The following is a 20,157-nucleotide window of genomic DNA, read 5'->3' on the forward strand; positions in this document are numbered from 1 at the left end:
ATCTCAGTCGCAGTGATTCAAACAAGGTTTAAATAATCATCACTGTAGCAGAAAAAAAATCTTCTATCTGAATATTACCCATTTTAAGAGTGGTCTTTTGCAGTTCTCTGAAGTTTTGAGTGAAATATTTTTCTTTAAGGGTTGTATGTGCACTCCTCAGGCAAAGGAATGGGCCTGATAGCCCTTAATTATCTTCCATTTTCTTTTCCCCATATTCTCTCGCAAAACACTGAGAATTTGTAGTGATAGCATACACAAAACAAGAAACAGCCTAGATCAACTTGTCCTTTTTAAGCCTTTAAGGGTAACATAAGGAAAGATTATTTCACATATGTTACAATTTAAAAATAGAGTACATAGGTGATTTTTCCACGTACTTACTTGAACATAGCATTGATGAATAATACAATTCCACTCAAAATTTTTACATGATGGAAAAACAAAGAAGAAAGAAAAGATGAATATCAGGAAAACAAAATTTTCTGAAATGAAAAAAAAGTGTAGATGCGAATCAAGATGTAGAGAACTTAGAATGTAAATTAACTAGGTAGTCACCTCAGAAGTTCTGACACTGTACAGTATAGATCATAATCTGTATTCATTATTAGAGTATATATTGTATTATAATGTAATATATAATCATTATTTGTCCACATATGGCATATAGATGTATAGAGAAATATAAATAAAATTACACTATGGGGTAAAGGTCAGACATTTTCTATGCAGTGACAGAACTGAACTACCTGTAGCCAGATTCACATTTCAATAGGTATTTAGAAAAATTGTCAGCTGGTGTCTTATTGAATAAATGAAAGAAATGGCAGTTACTGAGAAATCAGCAGTTAGAGTATGGTGCAGCACAAAATACAACCTCTTAAAGGAATGACCATCAAATTAGAATCTCTAGAGTTTGTAGAAATCTCGCGCAGCCCAAAAACTAAGACCGCAAAATCGTTATCAAGGTGATTGGTGCTTAACCTGCAGGAGGAATAAACGTGTGCCACTGGCATGCTAGAAATGGCCAGTGTATCGTGAAAGAGTACTCAGACTTGCTGGAGTCCAATTCAGGATGTTTTACTTTTGCCACAGAAAACCTACCGAGACTTCAGGCTGCAAGGCGTGCTGGAGGGGACGCTGAACAGTAAAACCTACGACACCGTGCACAGCCGCCTGACTGTCGAGGAGGCCACAGTCTCAGTCACGGATGCAGGAGGACTTCAGGGCATTACAATGAAAGACAGTGATGAGGAGGAGGGATGATTTTATTTCACAAAGCATTCAGAGCTGGGGGGTGATGGTCTGAGGGTGGGGTTTATCTTTGCCTTGGGGTTTTTTGGCAACTTGTCCTTGTAATTGCTTTTATAGTTTTGCCTTATGATATCGGTGCAGAAATGTAACTTGCTCCATTAAAAAAAGAAAGTAAGATTATCAGAGGAAAAGTGCCAAGGACTTTTTGAGAATAATGGTTGTAGCATATTTTTATGTATAGCTTTGCTTAGGGCTGCAACAACACTGGCATGGAGTTTGAGTTCCACTTGTGATTACATTTCTTTCCCTTATGTTTGCTACCATTTATTCTTGTATCTCCATCTGATATTGATGTCCTGTGCAGAAACAAGATGTGTGTCTTACTTAAACTATACAGGAAATCATCCTTGGAATGAGTCAATGCCCTAGGTAAAAAAAATAGTGTATTTTCAGGATTACAATTTGTTCACCTTTTTTTGTGCTTAATTTTACATTATTATGTGATGTGCATTAAAAATTTTAATCTTGCTTCTTTGTATATTGAGGTTGGTATATAAGCAGAAGATCTTCAAGGACAGTCAAACACATACAAACTGCTTAGGAGTGTCATGTCTATTCATTTTGCAAGTTTAAAAATATCTCATCCTGTTGGATGTCAGTAAGCTTGCCGTCTATGTTTGTATTTCTGTGAAAATTTTCAGGCAATAAGAACACATTCTGTTGTGGCCATTTATGTATCTACCCAAGTTTGTATAGAATTCTACAATTAAAAGATGTTTTCAGTATTTCAAACAATTTGAACTATTGTATGATTCCTCATGAGAATTAGGTTTTTTAATTACTTCATTTACATAGTGGTTTATAGCAAATATGTTTCTTTTATAGAGTAGATATATATTGCAAACAAGTACCCAAGGACACAATGTCTTGATAAAGGAACAAAGCAAACAAAAACCTCTCAGTAGCAGATGAACAGACAGGGCCCACTGCCTGCTTTTTGATGCCCTCAGGATGAACTAGAAAGAATTCAAATTTTCATCAGTCAAAACTCACACAGCTTACAAAAAACACAGCAGCCTTTTTTTGTTGTTGTTGTTTGTTTTGTGGGAGCATGACTAATTCCTGAGCTTATGTACACAAAATCAGAAAGAACACAGATGACACCCAGAGAAGTAATAATAGGTTGTCAAGGTCCTTGTTGAGCCATAGCATTATACCTAAGGGACTTTGCCGAGGAACTGTTGTGGGTTTACAAGGCTGAGGTGAGGTTTCTGTGCAAGAACAGTCTGTAGGATTCCAGGGGTCTATTGCAAGCATGCAGGGCTGCAGGAACTGAGAATGAGAGCTGCAGGGAAAAGTGGCTTTCAGCACACTTGGAAGATCAGCCAAGCAGGGAAGGGCAAGTTACACTTCCACTGGGTGCTCCTAGGAGAGCAGTTGCAACTCCTGAGTGGCAACTTCTTTCTATTGCAAACCAGCCTAATCATCCCATGAGCTGAGGTGAATTCACCTACAAGGAAGAACTGGGAGCTTGTAAGGTAGACCATTCTGCTCAGCTTTTCATCGCCATCTCTGCCGGGCTGAAGGAGGCACAGGGAGCCCAAGCATTATTTTTACCTATTACCAGGCTGCTAGATGGCTGATTCAGGTTTTGATAGCAGTAAAATAATTGCATATTCCTTTCCTGTCATTTGTCCTGGTTGTGCTGGTGTGTGGAAGCTGATGATGCTTGGAGGGCCATTTGGGGCTCTGGCTGAGACCCAGACTTGGCAAGGGATAACGTGCCTGGGCAGGAGCTGCAGCCTCAGCCCCAGTCTGGCTGTGGCAGACAGCAGGGTGCAGAGGAAGCCAGGCTGTCCAGTGTAACACCCACCTCCTAAACCCAATGAAGCAGAGAGATCAGTGTCGGTCAGGCACACAGGGAGTTTTGTCTCTGCAAAAGTCTCCCTGCTTCCTCTCTCCCCATCCTGACATTCCTCAGACCCTGCAGAGGTGCCTGTAGAGAAGCTAGGTGTAAAGAGGTAAAGGCAGGTGTCACTTCAGTGGCCCTGCAGTGCTTGCCAAGGCCTCCAAGTGCAGAGCTGTGCCAGGTGTGTACAGAGCTTTCACCAGAAGGCATTAGATTTTTAAACTTCTAAGGTAACGCAAGAGTAGGAAGCAATATCCAAATTGAACACTATCCTTAGCAAGCCACTAACAGAATAGAGCTGGAGTGGGACCTAGAAACACCAGGACAGAAGTGCCTGTCACCAGCACAGCCCAGGAGGTAAGTGATGGGTCTGTGTCCTTCAACACAGAGTGACCTGGCATTAGCCTCTCTGCCCAGCCCTGCTATCCAAAAGCCCTGGGGAAACAGTGATTTGCACTTATCTCCCCTTGAGGCTTTTCCTCTGTCCCAAGCTGCCCCCATGGCAAGAAGGATTTCCTGATGAGGCAAACAACTCTCCCTATCAATTTGAGTGATTACAGAGTAGGTTATATTAATTTCGCCTGTCAGGTCCTCAAGAGTCTGTGGGCCATCATGGTCCTGATGGGCCTCACCTGGGACCCCCAGCCACAGCTTCTGTCCAGGGATTCAATCTCAGCTCTGTTCAGGCTGCTAGCTTCTGCCCCAGTGGTGGAAGAGGAGTGCTGGATTCTCACCTCAGCTACAGCCCCACATGTGCTTGTTTATGGGCCCTGTTTGTCTAGAACCTGATCCAGAGATCGACTAGAGAGCTTTGTGACCATCACAAACATGTTAATGATCTGGTCTCTGAGTTGCCACCACCTCTTCCTCTGCCCTGCTCCCTGACTGGGTGTGGTGGGACTGGCCCTGACTGGTGGGGCCTTGTCCAGGCAGCCAGGGGAGTCCCCCCCCCAGCTCCCTATGCCTTAGGGAGCAGTTAATCCTGTCTACATCCTGACATAATTAAAAAAAAAAAAAAAAAAAAAAAAAAAAAAAGGAAAAACCCACCTGCGCAAGACAAGACTATGACTTTTTATGGCTTGAAGTGGGCCCGAGTTACTCAAATTTCACAAAGCATTATACACATATACCCCATGTGTCAAGTACTTTGCTATGCAATTTCTTCTGCATGCAGCACTTGCAAGATACATTTGTCAGTAAGATAGAGATGAGTAAAGAAATGCTAAACAAACAAACAAAAATTCAAAGCAAAGATTATGAGAATTAAAAAAAAAAAAAAAAAAAAAAAACAACCAAACACAGATTAGGTAACCATGAAGAAGTTTCAAGATGTTTGGGAAAGAGAAATTAACTCAGTCACAAAGTATAGGATTGTTAAAGACACAGCACAGCAGACATCAATGGATGACAGGTACAGAACAGTGCTTCAGATGTCCTTTAATTTCTTCAGAATGTAAATAATTTTTTTTTTAGTACCTAGATTTGTGGAACCGTGAACCAACATGATGCTTGAGAAGGCCAGTGAGTACCAGCGTGACAGCTCCAGCATTAGGGACCGTCGCCTCCGGCAGCGAGGGCAGTGCCCGGTGAGGGAGGGCGCAGGGGCCGCCTCTACATCTTAACTGAGGCGTTTAAGCGAGGCTGCGTGCCCGTCCCGAGCGGACGGCCCCGCTGTGAGCTCCCGAGCGAGGCAGCCCGCCCGCCGCGCTCTCCCGGGGCTGAGGGGGCTCCACGGGGACCTCCACGCTGCCTAAGCGGAGTGCAGGGAGCCCTTAGGAAAGGGGCAGGAGCGGTCTCGTTTAATTCATTCCCCTTGAGTCTTAGTGGTATAAACGGGGCTTTAGAAGTCGAATCAGAAGGCACGGCCAGGTGCGCGCCGCCGCTGAGAGCGGTGCTCGCAGCTCTCCCGCTCCGGGCAAAGGGTGCCTGGAGACAAGAGCTCGCTGCCCTCCGCTGTCGCTTACCCCAGACGAAGGAGGCGATAGGCAAGGCAGCGGCTGGGGGAAGCACCGCGGCGACGTTGGGGCACTGAGCATCCCACCTCCAGACGGGCAAAGCGGCCGGCTCAGGCCGCGCCCTTTGAGGCCGCCGAGACTGGTGCTTGTGGAGCGGCCCCTCCCTTTAAACCCGACCCGGGCGGAGGGCAGCCCCGGCTCAGGAGCCCGCGCGGCTTTGGAGGAACGGCCAGAGGGAGAGGGCGAGTGGCTCCCGGGGCACCGCTGTTCATCGAGGGCGCCCAGGGAAGCGGCCTCCCTCCTTCTCTCCCTCCTTGGCCCTGTGGACATGGCACCCACAACAACGCTTCGCGGGCTCCCGGGTGATGCTGGATCAGGTGCCGGATGTTTCCAGGTTTTGGGAAACTCCTCCTGAGACCCACCAGACCTCCGGCGCAGAGGGCGGGCGGGGCACCGGTGTCAACTTCGGAGTGGGCAGCAAGTGCGGCTCCACGAGGGACATGGCGATGAGTGCGGGGGGCCGGGGAGGGGGGGGGAATGTAGGGCTGTGAGACGGGTTCCTGCACAGAGAATGCCCCTTAGGCACCTACCGAAGGGGGTTGAGTCAGATATTTGACTCAGCAAAGGAGCGCGGAGCAGACGGCGGGAGCCGCACGGCGCGGCGGGCAGGCGGGGAGCGGGGCTTCCTCCGTGCCGAGCGGACGGAACCCGGGACCCCTCTGAGACCCGCAGAGACAGCGCGGCCGGCCTCCCTCCGGCACGGGCGGACCTTGCTTTAACAGAGATTGGGGAGAAAATGCAGCTAAACAAATAAAAAAATCAATCGCACACGCACAAAAAGTTAGCTCTCGGCCTCAGCAGGTGTATTGCCGTGTCGCGCCCACCTCTCCCTCCTCCCCTCTCAGTTCCGAGGGTAGCTCAGTTGTCCCCTGTGTCTGTTCCCGGGTAGGGCTCCGAGCGAGCAGCCGAGAAGGTGGGGAATCCTGCCCGGGCTCCGTCCAGGGGCCGCTGCGACAGGGCACGACTCCTACTTTCGTTCTTATTTTCACGTTTCTCACTTGGTTTCTCCCCATCTGTCAGCAGCTGCGCATCGAAACAGGCCCCGCCATAAACGAGCGGGGTTTTGTCCCTCTCCCTGTCCGGCGGACACCTCCCTGTCGCCATGGCGAGCCCGGCGTATCCCGGTGCCGGGAATACAGCACACAGGCGCCCACACAGCCACCGGCTCCTCGCTTTGCTCCAGGTTACCTCCCAACACACCCACAGAAAATGGAAACAAAAAATAAGTTAATTGCTCCTGATCCTATTCAGAAATCTTAAAAATAAATAGCTTCCCCCAGCCAAAGAGCGCAAGGCGTTCATTTAGCAGTAACGGGACTAAACATTTGTTGAACTGGGAAAGGAACAAATGAGAAAGTGTCATTCATGGCTCCAGCTGCCGCTGGCCTCTCCCAGCCACTTCCACCAAGGGCCCTTTGGAGTTGATGACACCGCCGGGTCCCCTCACAGGCGGACTGATTAGATTAGACGTGATAGCTGCAGTCCACGTTCGGAGCTGGCACACTTAGCCAAATCGCTCGCATGAATTACGGGAGGGCCGGAAGCGCTGCTTTAGAGGGTCACTTGTAATTTCGTTTATATGTGATTAAAGGCTTTATACATGAAAAGGCTTAATTTGCACCAGTTTGGTTTTCCATTTAGGGGGGTCTGTACGAAATGTACTGTACTGCCAAACTTTGTTTTACCTCCGGGAGCACTTGTATTTTGCGGGTCAGCGTTAAATGTTTTTCTTTTGTGATGGATTCAGTTACAAATCTCAATACTTTATTATTTTGCTTGCGGTGGAACTGCTGTAGAAGGACGCCAACAAACCCTCACTGTACGGGAAGATTACACATAGTCTCAGAAGGTATATACACACATTCACGTATATATTTATATTACTTTCTTCCACTGGAGAAATTACCAGTGGAGAAAACGTGTTACAACTTAAGAGCTTGGGAAGGCCAAGCGCCTTTGCCCTCGCTTCAGAAACCTCAGAGCCCGAGGCTGCTGCGAGGCGTACCCGGGCTCCGCGGCCCCTCCGCAGAGCAGAACGGGGGCCGGGGCCGGGCGGGCCAGGGAGCCGCGTCCACTACCCCAGCAGCCGGGCGGGTGGCGGTAGCAGCAGATTCCCACCCAAAAGGATGGCGGCCGGGATCTCCCCCATCGTCGGGTGATAAACTGTGACGGCGGCTGGTCCACTTCCCCCCGCTGTAACTTCCCCCCGTTCATATTTTTTACTTCCCTTCAAAATTCAGTAAACGACAAGTTCTGGGTAGGAATGAACAGCGAGCCCTCCAGCACCGCAGCAGGCAGGGGCTAGCTCCGAATGGAAACAAGCCAGGGCCAGCGCGTTCCGCCGCGGCGGGCACTGCGGGCGGGCGGGCGGCGCTGCCCGAGGGAGCACGGCGGGGTGAACCACCTCTTCAAAAATCCGGCGGCTCGGCAAGGAACGTCTTAGACTGATGCGTAGCGAGAACAAACCCAAGCTTTAGCAGCGAATCCCGACAGTCACTATTAATGACGACTATTTCTACAGTAATAATAGTTATCAGGGTCTGTCCAGCCGCCGTCGAGTCCGCTGATGTCGTGGCCAGAAGGACGTTTTGTGACCTAGCTGGTTTCCTCCACGCTCGGGTTGCCCAGAGGCGTCCCGGAACCAGGAGGGATGTTGCCGTCCCCGGCTCCGGGCGCACGGAGGGAACAGCCCCCTCGGGCAGGAGGGTTACAGTAAAATACTCCCAGGAAAATATTAATACAAGCAACAGAAGGTTAGCGGAGTTATTATCCTTTTCAATTCATTTTTTACTTAAAAACGCAATGGAATTATTCATTTTATTAAGGAGGAAGAAATTAAAGATTAGGCTCTAAGGCGGTATTTTACCTCCCTCTAATCGCCTCTGGGATCGGATTGAAGTAATCCTGACGACGAGATGAATTCGCCGGTGACTCGGATTTTGAGTGCAAGTAGAGATACGTTATGATAATAATGCAAGTGAGCAATATCAAGAACATACCTTAGGAACGAATGAAACACAAAGCCGATTACGGGGAAAAAGAGAACAGCAGTTTTCCCGGGCAGAGCACGAAATCAACTCGAGGCAAAACTTTTGTCCCTAATTTCTCCGACGGTTTGTAACTGCGGGAGACAGGCGGGCAGGCTCCTTCCCCCGCCGGCCCCTTCTACTGGGACTCGGTACATGCTGCCAGCCTGGAGGGAGCCCGAGCCCGCCGTGGTCCCCAATAGAAACCGGCCGAGAGGTTCCTTATTGACACTTTCAGAGGCGGTAAAATCTCTCTGCCTCGGGAAAAACACCGCTGCACCAGCACGAGTGCAGGATATTTGCGGCTCGGCAGATATGCAAAACTTTTAAAAAATGCGGACAGAGAGCAAGGCAAAGCTCAGGACAGGATTAAAAGTATATGTCGAAGTTGATTTTAGTAGCTCTATCTACACTGCGGGCAACACCAACACCTAGCAAGGCTCCATCTCTGAGGCAGAAGAGGATGACGTCCCCCCGCCCCCCCTCCCCGAAAAATTTTGCCTTTAGATGGCTACGAAAAATTAGGCATTTACATAAATTATCGTGAGAGGTACCGAAAGAAAGGGAGGCATATTCGTAAGGAAGTACTGAATAATAAAACTATCGCTTCTTCAAAAGCGTGTCTCAATATTGAGTAGACCAGTATAATTGCAATGGCAGGGCTGTAATTGCTGCTTTGGGATATTTACCCTGCTCAAATGACACTACATATTTTACTTTCAAACACTTGTCAAAAAGTCAATCCAAAAAGACCAGTTAAGAACAAGCTGTTAACATATTAAGTATATGAGATTTGAAGCCTCTAAAACCCACTCAACAATAATTCCCTTCTTTAGCACCAATCAAGAGGAAATTTGCCTAGATTGAATTAAATGTAAATTGCTCTGAAAGGAGGAAATTCTCCTCTGGCAGACACAAAGTACGAGAGCGAGAGACCGACAGTGCGGAGAAGCGGGCAGCCCGAGACAGCTGCCCCTCACGGCTCTGGGGGGCCCGGCTGCGATCCCGCGCGAGTCCAGGATCCTTCCTTCCTCCAGGTAAAGGGCGGGCGGCTGCAGCAACCCGATCCGGGACAGCAATGACGGTCCTAACGCCCCGAGCCATCTGCCTTGGGGAATTGCGGAGGGAAGCACACGAGCAGTGCAGCCGCGTCAGCGGCCCCCAGGCCAGGGGAAAACAGGGAGCAGGGCCGGAGCGGGGCATCGCGGCCAGCGCGGATCCCGTCCTTCCTCCGCCTCACGCTTGCCCGCACGGCTGAGTCCATCCCGACACGTCGGAGGCCAGCCCCGGCTCCTGCCGCCCGCCCGAGCTCCGGGACACGGAGGGACGGGGCGGACACGGAGGTCGCACGGTGTGCAAAGAGTGGTGCCCGGGCCACTGCCCGTCGTTCGACGTCTGTCCTGGGGACCGCAGGACGTTCTCTTCCTCCGTGCCCCGCATGGAGCTCCCGGCCCCGGAGGTAACGTCGTGGAACAGCCGCTGCCTCGCTCTCCTCTAAAGGAGCCGCGGTGGCTTGAGGCCGCAACCGCCAGGTCACAGCTCCGGGGGCAAGGATGCCTCCCTCCACCCCTCCTTCCATCTCCGCATCCCTCTGTCCCTTTCCCTCTGGGCCCCCAGCTCTTCTTCCCTGCTCTCACTTCCTCGCAAGACGTTGTCCTGGGCCGGCGGCTGCGGGGGAGACCCTGCCTTTTGCCTGTTCCTGGGCTGGTACCCGCGCAGTGGGGGTCGGGCCTCCCTGCCCCGCTGGAGGCTTCTCTCCATTAGCAAAGCCGAGACCGCCTGCCTCTCTCCCCCTGCCTCTGGGAGGGCAGTGCTGGGCCTCTGATATGGAAGCTGCTGCATGGGTGCCACCGCTGAGGGACGCGGTCTGGCCGCTCGCGCCCGGGGGTGCAGGGACACAGGGACCCTTGGTTTCCCCTGGCTGTTATTTCCGTAGCTGCCTCTCAGTCACCAGTCGAGTGAACCCCAGGCCGGCGGGAGGAACTGGCCCTTGTCCTGAGCCGATCGGTCGGATGTGGGGTGGGCGGGAGCACAAAGTCCCGTACCCGTGCTGCCCCTCTCCTCTCCCCAGCCGCCCCGCTTCGCTGACAGGACGAACACCCGCTGGCGCTGCCCGCCCCGAGCAGGGCCGTCAAGCTTCTATGAAATACATGGGGATTGTGTCTGTTTAGGTGCATATGTATCTATAAACAGTGTGTGAGCTGTATATTTCTTCGTGTATCTGTGTCAGCCCTAAGTTTTCTTGGTGAAAATTTGTGTAGTGAGTGTATTCTGTAAGGACACAGAAGCTATATTTATATATGTATATGCAGGCTACATTTGTATCTATATACAAAAATATAGAAATATAGAAATAGTGCTTTGGATTTAAAAGGCACTCCTTCTTCCTACCTCCTTTTTCTTCTCTTCCCCTGCCCCAGGTTTTGAATCATCCTTTTGCCCCCAAGCACTCGTTCCATTTGGCCCGGGAGGTTCCTGCATCCCCACGCGCTGGTCTCGCCGTCTGCTTGTTGCAAGTCCCCCCTTATTTGTCTACCGTGTTTTCCAAAAGCTCACCGCCACCTGACCTTGTTCTTTAAAGCAGTGAGCAGTCCCAGGAGCAGTCCCAGGAGCAGAGCAGCCATTTCCCTCCCTCCCTCAGACACACACACGTACGCACACACAAAGAGAACTCGGGCTGGAAAGTGGCAAGGAAACAAACAGCTTCCCCTCCAGCCGCTTCTTCTGCAGCACCTTGTTTGACAAACACCCTGGCGCTTGCCCTTGAATTGGGTTTCACATCCCTATTTAGCACTTGGACAATGATTTTAGATGATGTCATTTAAAGCCAAACAAGAAAATTGATCTCGGATTTGCTTGGCCTCTAAAGCCTGGTTAAGCAGATTGCAAATAATAATAATAAAAAGAGAGAGGGAGGGAGGCAGAGGGGAGAGAGGCGAGAAGGAGGGAGGGCCACCTCCTTCCCTGGGCGGGGGAGGCGCGGGCGCCAATGAAAAGTAGCCGCTTGCTGGGGGGGAAAAACTTTTCCTGTTGACTGTTGGAAGCGAATTGAGCAATTATCTAGTTTACCTTCTCCTCTTGGAAGTTAACGATTGGCGAGATCTTGGCTGCGTTATTGACACAACACTTTCTATTGATAGAAATAAGTAGCGATTGTCCCGAGTCATTGGTGCGCCAAAGTAAACTGTGATGGGCTGGCATGAGTCCACTGGACTGAGAAGGCTGGTTCCGCCGGCGGAGGCTGTGGTGATGGTGGCGGCGGCAATGCTGGTCTTCCTCCTCGCAGATCAGTAACAAGAAAAGGGGCAGAGAAAGTGAGAGAGAGAGGGGAGAAAAAAAAAAAAAAAAAAAAAAAAAGGAAAGAAAAAAAAAAAAAAAGAGGCGTCTAACAGAGCGGCTCAAACCGGGAGAACAAATGCAGTTCAGCCATGGACAATAGTGGCAACCACACGGCGACCAAAATCCTAGCGACTCCTCCGTCCAGAGAAAGCCTGTCTGCCAGGAGCAACATGATCAGCACGCCCAAGCCACTCGCCTTCTCCATTGAGCGCATCATGGCGCGGACTCCAGAGCCCCGCTCCATTCCCGTCCCGCAGCTCCTCCATGGCTCCGTGGCCAAAGGCGACCCCAAGCATCCGCTGCACCTCAACTCCTCCATCCCCTGCATGATCCCCTTTGTCCCGGTGGCGTACGATACCCTGCCCAAAGCAGCCGTGGCTGGAGCGGAACCCAGGAAAGCTCACTTAGATTCTTCTTCCTCGCCCTCCTTTAGCTGCGGCGATCTCTTGAACTGTGCCCTGAGCTTGAAAGGAGATTTCCCCCGCGATGCCCTGCCCTTGCAGCAGTACAAACTGGTAAGACCCCGAGTGGTCAATCACTCCTCCTTCCACGCCATGGGAGCCCTGTGCTATTTCAACCGAGGCGACAGCCCCTGTCACCCGTCCTCCAGTGTCAACATCCACCCGGTGGCTTCTTATTTCCTCAGCTCTCCCTTGCACCCGCAGCCCAAGGCTTACCTGGCGGAGCGGAACAAGCTGGTGCTACCGACCGTGGACAAGTACCCGGCGGGGGTGGCCTTCAAGGACTTATCGCAGGCTCAGCTGCAGCACTACATGAAAGAAAGTGCTCAGATCCTCTCTGAAAAAATCGTCTATAAGACGTCGGAGTTCAGCCGCGGCTCCCCGAGCAGCAAGCCCAAAGTTTTCACGTGTGAAGTTTGTGGAAAGGCAAGTAGCACCGTAGCCCGCCTCCCTTCCCCAGCCTCCTGTCCCTGTCCGTCTTCCCGCCGGCTGTCTGTCGCTTGCTTGCTTGATTTTTAAAAGACGGCTCCCCCTTGGCACTCTCGCCTTCTAATAGCAATTTTATTTTATTTTATTGTCTCCTTTCTCTTTCAAGGTATTTAATGCACATTATAACTTAACGCGCCATATGCCGGTGCACACGGGAGCCAGACCCTTTGTTTGCAAAGTTTGCGGGAAGGGCTTCAGACAGGCGAGCACGCTCTGCCGGCACAAGATCATCCACACCCAGGTGAGCCCATCCTCTGTCCCTTGCTCCCTGCCCAAGAGTCTCCACTCACGTTTTTGGGGCAGCTCGGCGTTTGTCCGGCCGCTCCGAAGCAGCGGCGCGGGGGGCGGTCAGGCGGGAGCCGCGGGGAGATTTCGTTTGCCCCAAGAGCGGTGGGTACGGCGGGGTGCTCCGCGCCGGCACCTGCGAGCCTTCAGCTGAACACACAGAACGCCACAAATCTGCTCATAAAATCCCGCTAAACAGAACCCTCAAGACAGCCAACAAGCCGTGACTTGATGTTTGTTCCCCTCCAGGAAAAGCCACACAAGTGCAACCAGTGCGGCAAAGCTTTTAACCGGAGCTCGACCCTGAACACGCACACGCGAATACACGCAGGCTATAAACCATTTGTCTGTGAATTTTGTGGCAAAGGATTTCACCAGAAAGGTACCAGTCTCCAGCGCCTCTCTCTTCCCCGGCTTCCCCCTCCCCAAGCCAGGTCAAGTGTCGTGACAATTTGCGACAGGGAGGGTGGTGGGGAGTTAATTTTACGTTCAATTTTTATTATTAGATATTTAGGCTAATTTTAAGTTTCTCTAGCCCCTACACATGTCCTGCCCCACGAAGCCGGGCACGGGTCTCTGTCCGGGGGAACGGCGGGGCAGTCGTTCCGCTGGAAGGGTCTGTTCTCCCTTCACCGCTACAGGCAGCTTCCAGCGCGGTTCGGCAAACGAATTCTCCTCTTATTTCCCCCTCCAAATACAAGGATTTAGCTACTTTTCTTCCCGTGTTGCTGTGAAGTCTAAACCCTGGGGTTTTATTTCCGCAATTGTCGTGATTTTGCTTTATTCGATCTTTTCTTTGTCGTTTGTTAAGTGTAACAGCCGCGGGGAGAACGGAGAGAAGGCGGGAGGTTTGCGGTCGTTTAATCCTGAAGCCGAACTCTGGTGACGGGACAGAGTTTGGGTGGTTTTTTAAAATATTTTTCTCGTCTTTTCATTGTCCGTCTTTCAAATCCAGGTCCATTTGCCTTTCTTTTCTCATTCCCAGGCAATTACAAAAACCACAAGCTGACTCACAGCGGGGAGAAGCAGTTCAAGTGCAATATCTGCAACAAGGCTTTTCACCAGGTGTACAATCTGACCTTCCACATGCACACCCACAACGACAAGAAGCCCTTCACCTGCCCCACCTGCGGCAAAGGTTTCTGCAGGAACTTTGACCTTAAGAAGCACGTCCGTAAGCTGCATGACAGCGCCCTGGGACTGCCCCGAACCCCCGCCGAGCTGGGGGGGCCGGAGCCGCCGGCCCCGCCCGGGGCGCTGCTGCAGGGCCCGCCGCCGCTGCAGCCGTGAGGGGCGGCCGCCGGCTTAGCCGGTGCGAGCCCCACCGCCTCTTTGCATGCACCTGTTAAGCGGTTTTGTGTATTATGCTCTATATTGCCACTAACGTTAATGAGACTGATTTTTTTTTGTTTTGTTTTGTTTTTTGGTTTTTTTTTTTTTTTTTACTTTTCCCTTTGTTCTTTACAGACTACTTTTTATTTGTTGTCGTTGCATCTCAGGTGGAGAGATGGTTAAAAAAACCAAAACAAACAAACAACCAAACAAAACAAAAACCGAAAAGCGCCAAGCCAATTTCTGCTGTATTTATTTGGGAAACTGTATTACTCGAGCCGGGAATGCTGCACCACTTTAATTATTTCGATGTATATATATTCCCCTTGTGTTGATCCTGCCCTGCCTCCACCTCTCTGCTGGTTATCCTACCCTTTTTGGTTCCCTCCTCTCCCTCTCCCCCTGAATATCGTATCTATATGGACACAACTGTTCTCTATGTACGGATTTGAATTTCGCATTGATTCTTGCACGTGGAGAAAAAAAAAAAAAAAAAAAAAAAAAAAAGAATTCGCTGACCTGATGGAAATAAACCTTTGCCAAGGAGTGACTGCGGCGGCGGGGGCTGCGGCGCGGACGGGCGGGCGGGGAGCGTGGCGTTGGCGCTGCCGCACGGCAAAGCACTCCTCGCCCTTGCCAAAACACTGAAGCAACCGCTAAAGACTTTAATTAAGAGGGGTAATTAGTTCGAATTGATCAAAGCAGGGTTGTTATGTTATTAGCTGCTCAGCAGACTCTGCCAAGCCGAGCCTTGAAAGCGAAGCCCGCCCGTTGGTGGGCGCCTGAGGAGCGGCGGGAGGGGGTCTCTGGGGTTATCCCGCTCCCGGGGGAACAGAACCAGCCACGGAGGATGGGTGCTACCCCCCGAGCAGGGCAGGCAGGCCCGCTCATCTCCCTCTGCCCTCTCAGGGCTGTGCCCACAGCCCCCCTCCAGGCTCGGGGGCTCTTTTCGGGCGGGGGGCCCGAGGACGGCCAGGCGGGGCGGAACGGGGAGAAGCGGAGCGCGTCCCACGGCCGCTGGGGATGTGCCCCACTCGGGGGACCTGTCAGGAGCGCCTGCGTGTCTGCCCCAGAGTGACCCTGCAAGAACGGGTGATGTGACATCCCAGGTCTCGCCCAGATCTTGTACACCTGGAGCCCTCCCAGGGTTTTGGCTTTTGGCGAGGGGCGAGGCGTCGTGGTGACAATCGTAGCTAACGCGTTACACCCAAGAGAGGAACATCGCCTTGCGGGCGGCGCTCCCGCCGCCCCTCCTGGGACGCCCCCTCGGGGGTGCCGCAACCAGCAGGTGTGGTCCCCAAGCTGGGGCCGGGGCTCTGTCAGCAGAGTGAGCCTTTGGAAGCGGCGGAGGGGGGAAGCGCATCCCTCTCCTTTCACACGTGTCAGATTACCGCGGTAATCTCCTGAGCGGGCGGCTCTGCGTGTAAAAAGCAAAGCAACAGGTCAGATCCACAGCGCGGGCAGACCCTGCGGCACCCGGCAGGGCTCAGCCCCTCGGGGAGCCGCTTTTCCCCCGCTCCAGGGGAGAGGTGGCCGAGGATTTGGATGGAGGGTCCTCGGTACAGCCGCTGACAAGCGCTGGCTGCAGCGGCGTGGGCCTCCATCTGTGCGTCTCCCCTTCGGAGACCTTGGGGAAACCGGGAGCCGCTTCCCAGTTTTCCCAGGGGACTGCGGCAGCAGGGGCAGGAAGAACGGGAGTTGAGACAGCCTTCAAGTGACCCCGGGTAAATTAGAAGCAGGGCGGGGAGGAGAGGCTCCTGCAGAACTGTGGTGATAGGGCAAGTGTCCTTTGAGGATCTGGCCCTGTGGACAGTTCTCTTCAGCCCTGCTCGGATCCTGGGACTAGAAGAGTGTCATTCTGGCTTGCACACAGATAAATTTCTCCCAGATCAGGCGACTGCAGTATGTTGCTAGTTAAAAGGAAAACTTTTGTGACATGTAACAAAAGGCAAGGAGTCCAAAAGATCCCACTGATTTGATGTGGGTGTGGCATTCCTCTGAGGCTCTGCTTGAAGGAAATATTTCAAAGCAGAAGCTCAGCTTGTTTTCTTATTTAAGCATAAATCCAACTTGTTTTTCTTATTGCTGAGCAAGTGTGATAGTCCAAGGTACTGAAGCTATACTTGGCCTTGCTAAATATCATAATTTTACAAATATTTTAACCAGTTCAAAACTATTCAAGCATCATAGAGATATTGGATCAGTCCTGAAAGTATTTTATATAATGACAAAGGGATATGAATGTAAATATATGGTGAAACAAAAGGAGAATATAATCTGTCCACCTTGTGATGAGCACATAACATCAGCTTCAAATCAACACATGCATGAGGCCTGAACATACTGGAGATTATGTGCACTGGTTATCCAGATGTGTGTGCTCAATTTTGTTTCTTCAGATTATTTTCCAAATGCCAGGAGAAATGAGGGCTCAGTCCTTCCTATTCAGAACTTGTAATTTCTCCCTTTTTTATAGGTAGATGAGTGAGAATTTCCTGTGTTGCTTGACCACAGACCATTTGCATGTTTATAAACAATAATTGGTTTTTTTTTTTTTTTTGCCTTTTCTCCTGTAAAAGATCTGCAGTCACTGCATAATCTGGATTCTTCTATGTCTTCCTAGTTAACAGCAATATTTTGCTAAGGAGCACACATGCAGGGGTGACCATGTTTTGATATGGAGTGGAAATGAGGCACTCTAGCTTTATTCCAAGGTGAAGCAGAGAAAGCCAGTGATGAGCATAGATAAGCATTTCTCTTCCTAGATATCTCAGAGTAAACACTGCAGACACAGGACTTCACAGGGAGACGAGGATAGCTCATTTGTTATTTCACTATATAAAAGCATGTTTATGTCAAAAACTGGTATTAATTCATGTCTTGGAAGGCCTGCACAGAATTATCTTTCATTTCCTCTCTTTCAAGATTAATCTCAGGTCAAGTGAATTTCTGGTTAATGGTCAGAGGCAATTCAAAGCTGGTGAAATCATCATGAGAGGCAAAAGCTATAATTTTATGCATATCCAAAGTGTAGAACTATTAACAACTCTCCTTACTACAGACAAGATTTAATTTTTTTTTTTTTTTAAATGTGAATAATTTTGACAGGAGAAATGGAGCCATCTGTACCTAAAGCAAAGTTTATATGTTCCCATTTCTGGCATCATTGCCATAGGATCTGTACTCTGTGTGACAATGGCCAGCCTCATTCTACCAGTCCCTCATGGATGCTGAGAGAAGAGCCTTGGTGTGTCTGGATCTGCTAAAATCCAGAGCTGCAGAGCTGGGCACTAGCACCCTGACACCAGTGTAGCCCATCTCCCACCCAGCACAACAGCTTCACTGCAGTGCTGAATGAAAGGTAGGCAAGTCTGGGGCCTCTGGGACACTGGAGCAGAAAGCCCTTGTGGAGGAGGAGGAGCAGTTGCCCTCTACCTTCATCCCCACCCAGGATTTCTCAGACGGGACTGAATTTCTTCTGTGCTTGTCAGATACTACAGTTTTGTTAACGCGTGCCAATACTGAAAGTGTTATGTATCTGAAAGAGCAACCAGAATTACCAAAGCTGTTGTATATTGCTGTAGAAATAAAATACAGCACAGCAGGATCTTCTCACAGCATCAAAGTTCCTTCTGAAGTGGAAGTGGTATTGACTTTGTTTTGCTAGTGCTTTATTCATGATCAGGCATTTCTCACCAGTAGAAAAAATTTCTCCACCCAAAAAAAGGAAAAAAGGAGAAAGATACTAGTAAAAATGTTTGTGGGTTTTTCTTGTTGGGGGAGGGAGTTAGGGAGGGTGTGACTGTGTGTTTTTGTTTTTTAAAAAAAATCCATGCATGCCAAAATGTAAACTAAATCCACAGCTTCTTCATAGCTTCCAAAATAATTCTCTGCTTCATGGGAAATTATATGAAATCCAGCATATCTCAAAGTACCCAAAATGAATACTAGACAGTATTTAGTCAAGGAAGTATTTTAAAAATTATTTTTATGATTTTTAGTCACTTTTTGCTCCCAGTCTTTACAAATGAAAATGGGGAGATTAAACAAAATTCGACAAATTCATCCAGAGCCATCTCAAATGAAGGCATGTTAATCACAGCTTAGTACCAGAACAGTTTATTTGGACAGTGCTTGACAATTAGCAATTAGAAAATGCTCCTAGCTGTGCACCTCCTCTGCCATACTTAGAATGGGACAGTCACCATTTTGTTCTTTGGAGCTTGGTACAGGAAAAAGGGACTTAATTTGCTTCTGGGGTTTTGACATGTTAATACCAGATAGTTATAACTCTTTAATTACGTAAATCTTTCCACCCACGCTCTGTTTAGCTGCCAGTTTGCTCAGGTACCATCCTTATGGAGGGAGAATTGTGTTGTACCCTGCTGGGAACGGTAGCAGTAACTATTTCATGGTAACTCCCATATCTTCCATGAAAATTGTGGTAGCTCCAGCTTCACTCCATGCTGGGTCCCCCTTCTCTTCCTGGCCCAAGAGTACAGGCTGCACGACTTTTGGATGACCACTAAGGGGCTGCACAGCACACTGTAACCTCTGCAACACCTGGCTGTACTCACCTTAGTCCTGTGAGTCTGCAGAAAGTCCTTTTGCTTCAGTAATCTGTAACCCTTGAAACACTACAAAAGTTGTCTTTTAAAAACTTCTCGTTGCATTATAAAGTACAAGCTGTGTCTGTCTCTTGTCCTCCTTTGAAACTTCCATGGAAGTTATTTAATGGCTTCACTGTTCAGTGACAGTTGTAGTCAAATCCTTGCCTCTTTGATTAGGCACGGTATTAAATCCAATAACTATGCCCATGGAAATATAAAAAATCTCCTCCCTCTTTGTGTTTGAGATGGTTAGTATTTCACCACCATTATTACATGAATTCTAAAAAATCATCCTCAGTTACCAATGAATTAAAATACATAGAGAAGTTGTTTTTCTGATTTTTTTAAATAAATATATGGCAAATTTATGCATAGTATGTTTTATTTTGTGTGGCAAATGGAAGAACAATACATTGCAAATGTAAGCCTGAGCAGCCTATTTGCAACCATACAGGTAAGTTTTTCTTTTCAGGGATGGGGCTATAAAATTTAGTTGCAGACTGATACAACATGAAAGAGAAAGTTTGATTTACAATACTTTAGCTTATAGGGATTAAATACAACAGACAGCACAAAAAGAAACATTTTCAAAATATTTCTAAACTCCCTGTTAAACTCTTGATATTACCATGAAACATCTGAACAGTGTATACTTCCACTTAAAAAACTTTGTCTAACTCAGATTTTAAAAAAATAACCTTAAACAAGAGCTTTCTTTCTAAGCAAAAATAATGAAAAACTCTTGGACGATAGATAAATTCAAGTGAATTTTTTTTCTGAGCAAATAAGAATTTGTAAAGCAATGTCTGCTGAAGAAGTTAAACAAAATCTGAATCACAATTTATTTAGAAATATATTTAGCTTTATATAAGAAACACCTCAATAAATTGTGCTTTTTTCCTGTGTTCAGCAGAAAATCAGAAAGAAATGGAAATCTTATTTTCTAACCTAGTATATTTTAGAAGGAACTATATATAAAGTGAGGAATCCAGGAATCACATAAGCATTTGTTCCTTTTTTTTTTTTTACCAGCAAATACATTAATCTGCATATCATAAACAAAAATATGTTTTTTAAAATCACTTTTGGCTGCTTTAACTGATTACTAAAAGCTGAGGGCCAGTGGTTGCTTATGTCCGCTAACGCTACCTCATGGCATGAAGCAGTGCAAGAGAGACAGTGAATTTAATTTAGATGACATTTTCAAACTCATGGCATACAAAAATTTCAAATTTATCCAGTTTGAAAAGATGCAGTAGCACTGACTAGAACCTTTAGGTAAAGACCAAAACAAATTCTTAATCACTTTTGTGGGCAACGTGTAATTATTATGATTTCCTATAATTAAGTCATGGACTCTTTTGATCTGCAAGTTCCAAGAAGCAGAGACACCCTTCCCTACAAACAGTGTTTCTTCTGTTCTTGTGGAGCGTGCTGATT

At 48.8% G+C, this 20,157-nt stretch overlaps 2 protein-coding genes across 4 annotated transcripts in view; both read left to right on the forward strand.

The window, feature by feature from the left end:
- The window catches only part of CADPS2 (calcium dependent secretion activator 2), a 280,371-nt gene extending 278,325 nt beyond the window's left edge, over positions 1–2,046 (forward strand). For all 3 annotated transcript variants that reach the window (XM_041405503.1, XM_041405505.1, XM_041405506.1), the window contains one exon: positions 1,093–2,046. In XM_041405503.1, the coding sequence (XP_041261437.1) occupies positions 1,093–1,263 (171 nt within the window). In that variant the 3' untranslated portion in view covers positions 1,264–2,046. The remainder of the gene's footprint in view (positions 1–1,092) is intronic.
- A 9,583-nt stretch (positions 2,047–11,629) lies between these two features.
- FEZF1 (FEZ family zinc finger 1) lies at positions 11,630–14,065 on the forward strand. Its single transcript, XM_041405331.1, has 4 exons — positions 11,630–12,427; positions 12,597–12,731; positions 13,025–13,157; positions 13,761–14,065. Exons 1-4 carry the CDS (start codon positions 11,630–11,632, stop codon positions 14,063–14,065), a joined length of 1,371 nt encoding a protein of 456 aa, XP_041261265.1.
- Positions 14,066–20,157: the final 6,092 nt, after the last annotated feature.

The sequence above is a fragment of the Onychostruthus taczanowskii genome, unplaced genomic scaffold (assembly GCF_017590055.1).
Source record: "Onychostruthus taczanowskii isolate IOZ18803 unplaced genomic scaffold, ASM1759005v1 scaffold23, whole genome shotgun sequence".
Classification (NCBI taxonomy): domain Eukaryota; kingdom Metazoa; phylum Chordata; class Aves; order Passeriformes; family Passeridae; genus Onychostruthus; species Onychostruthus taczanowskii.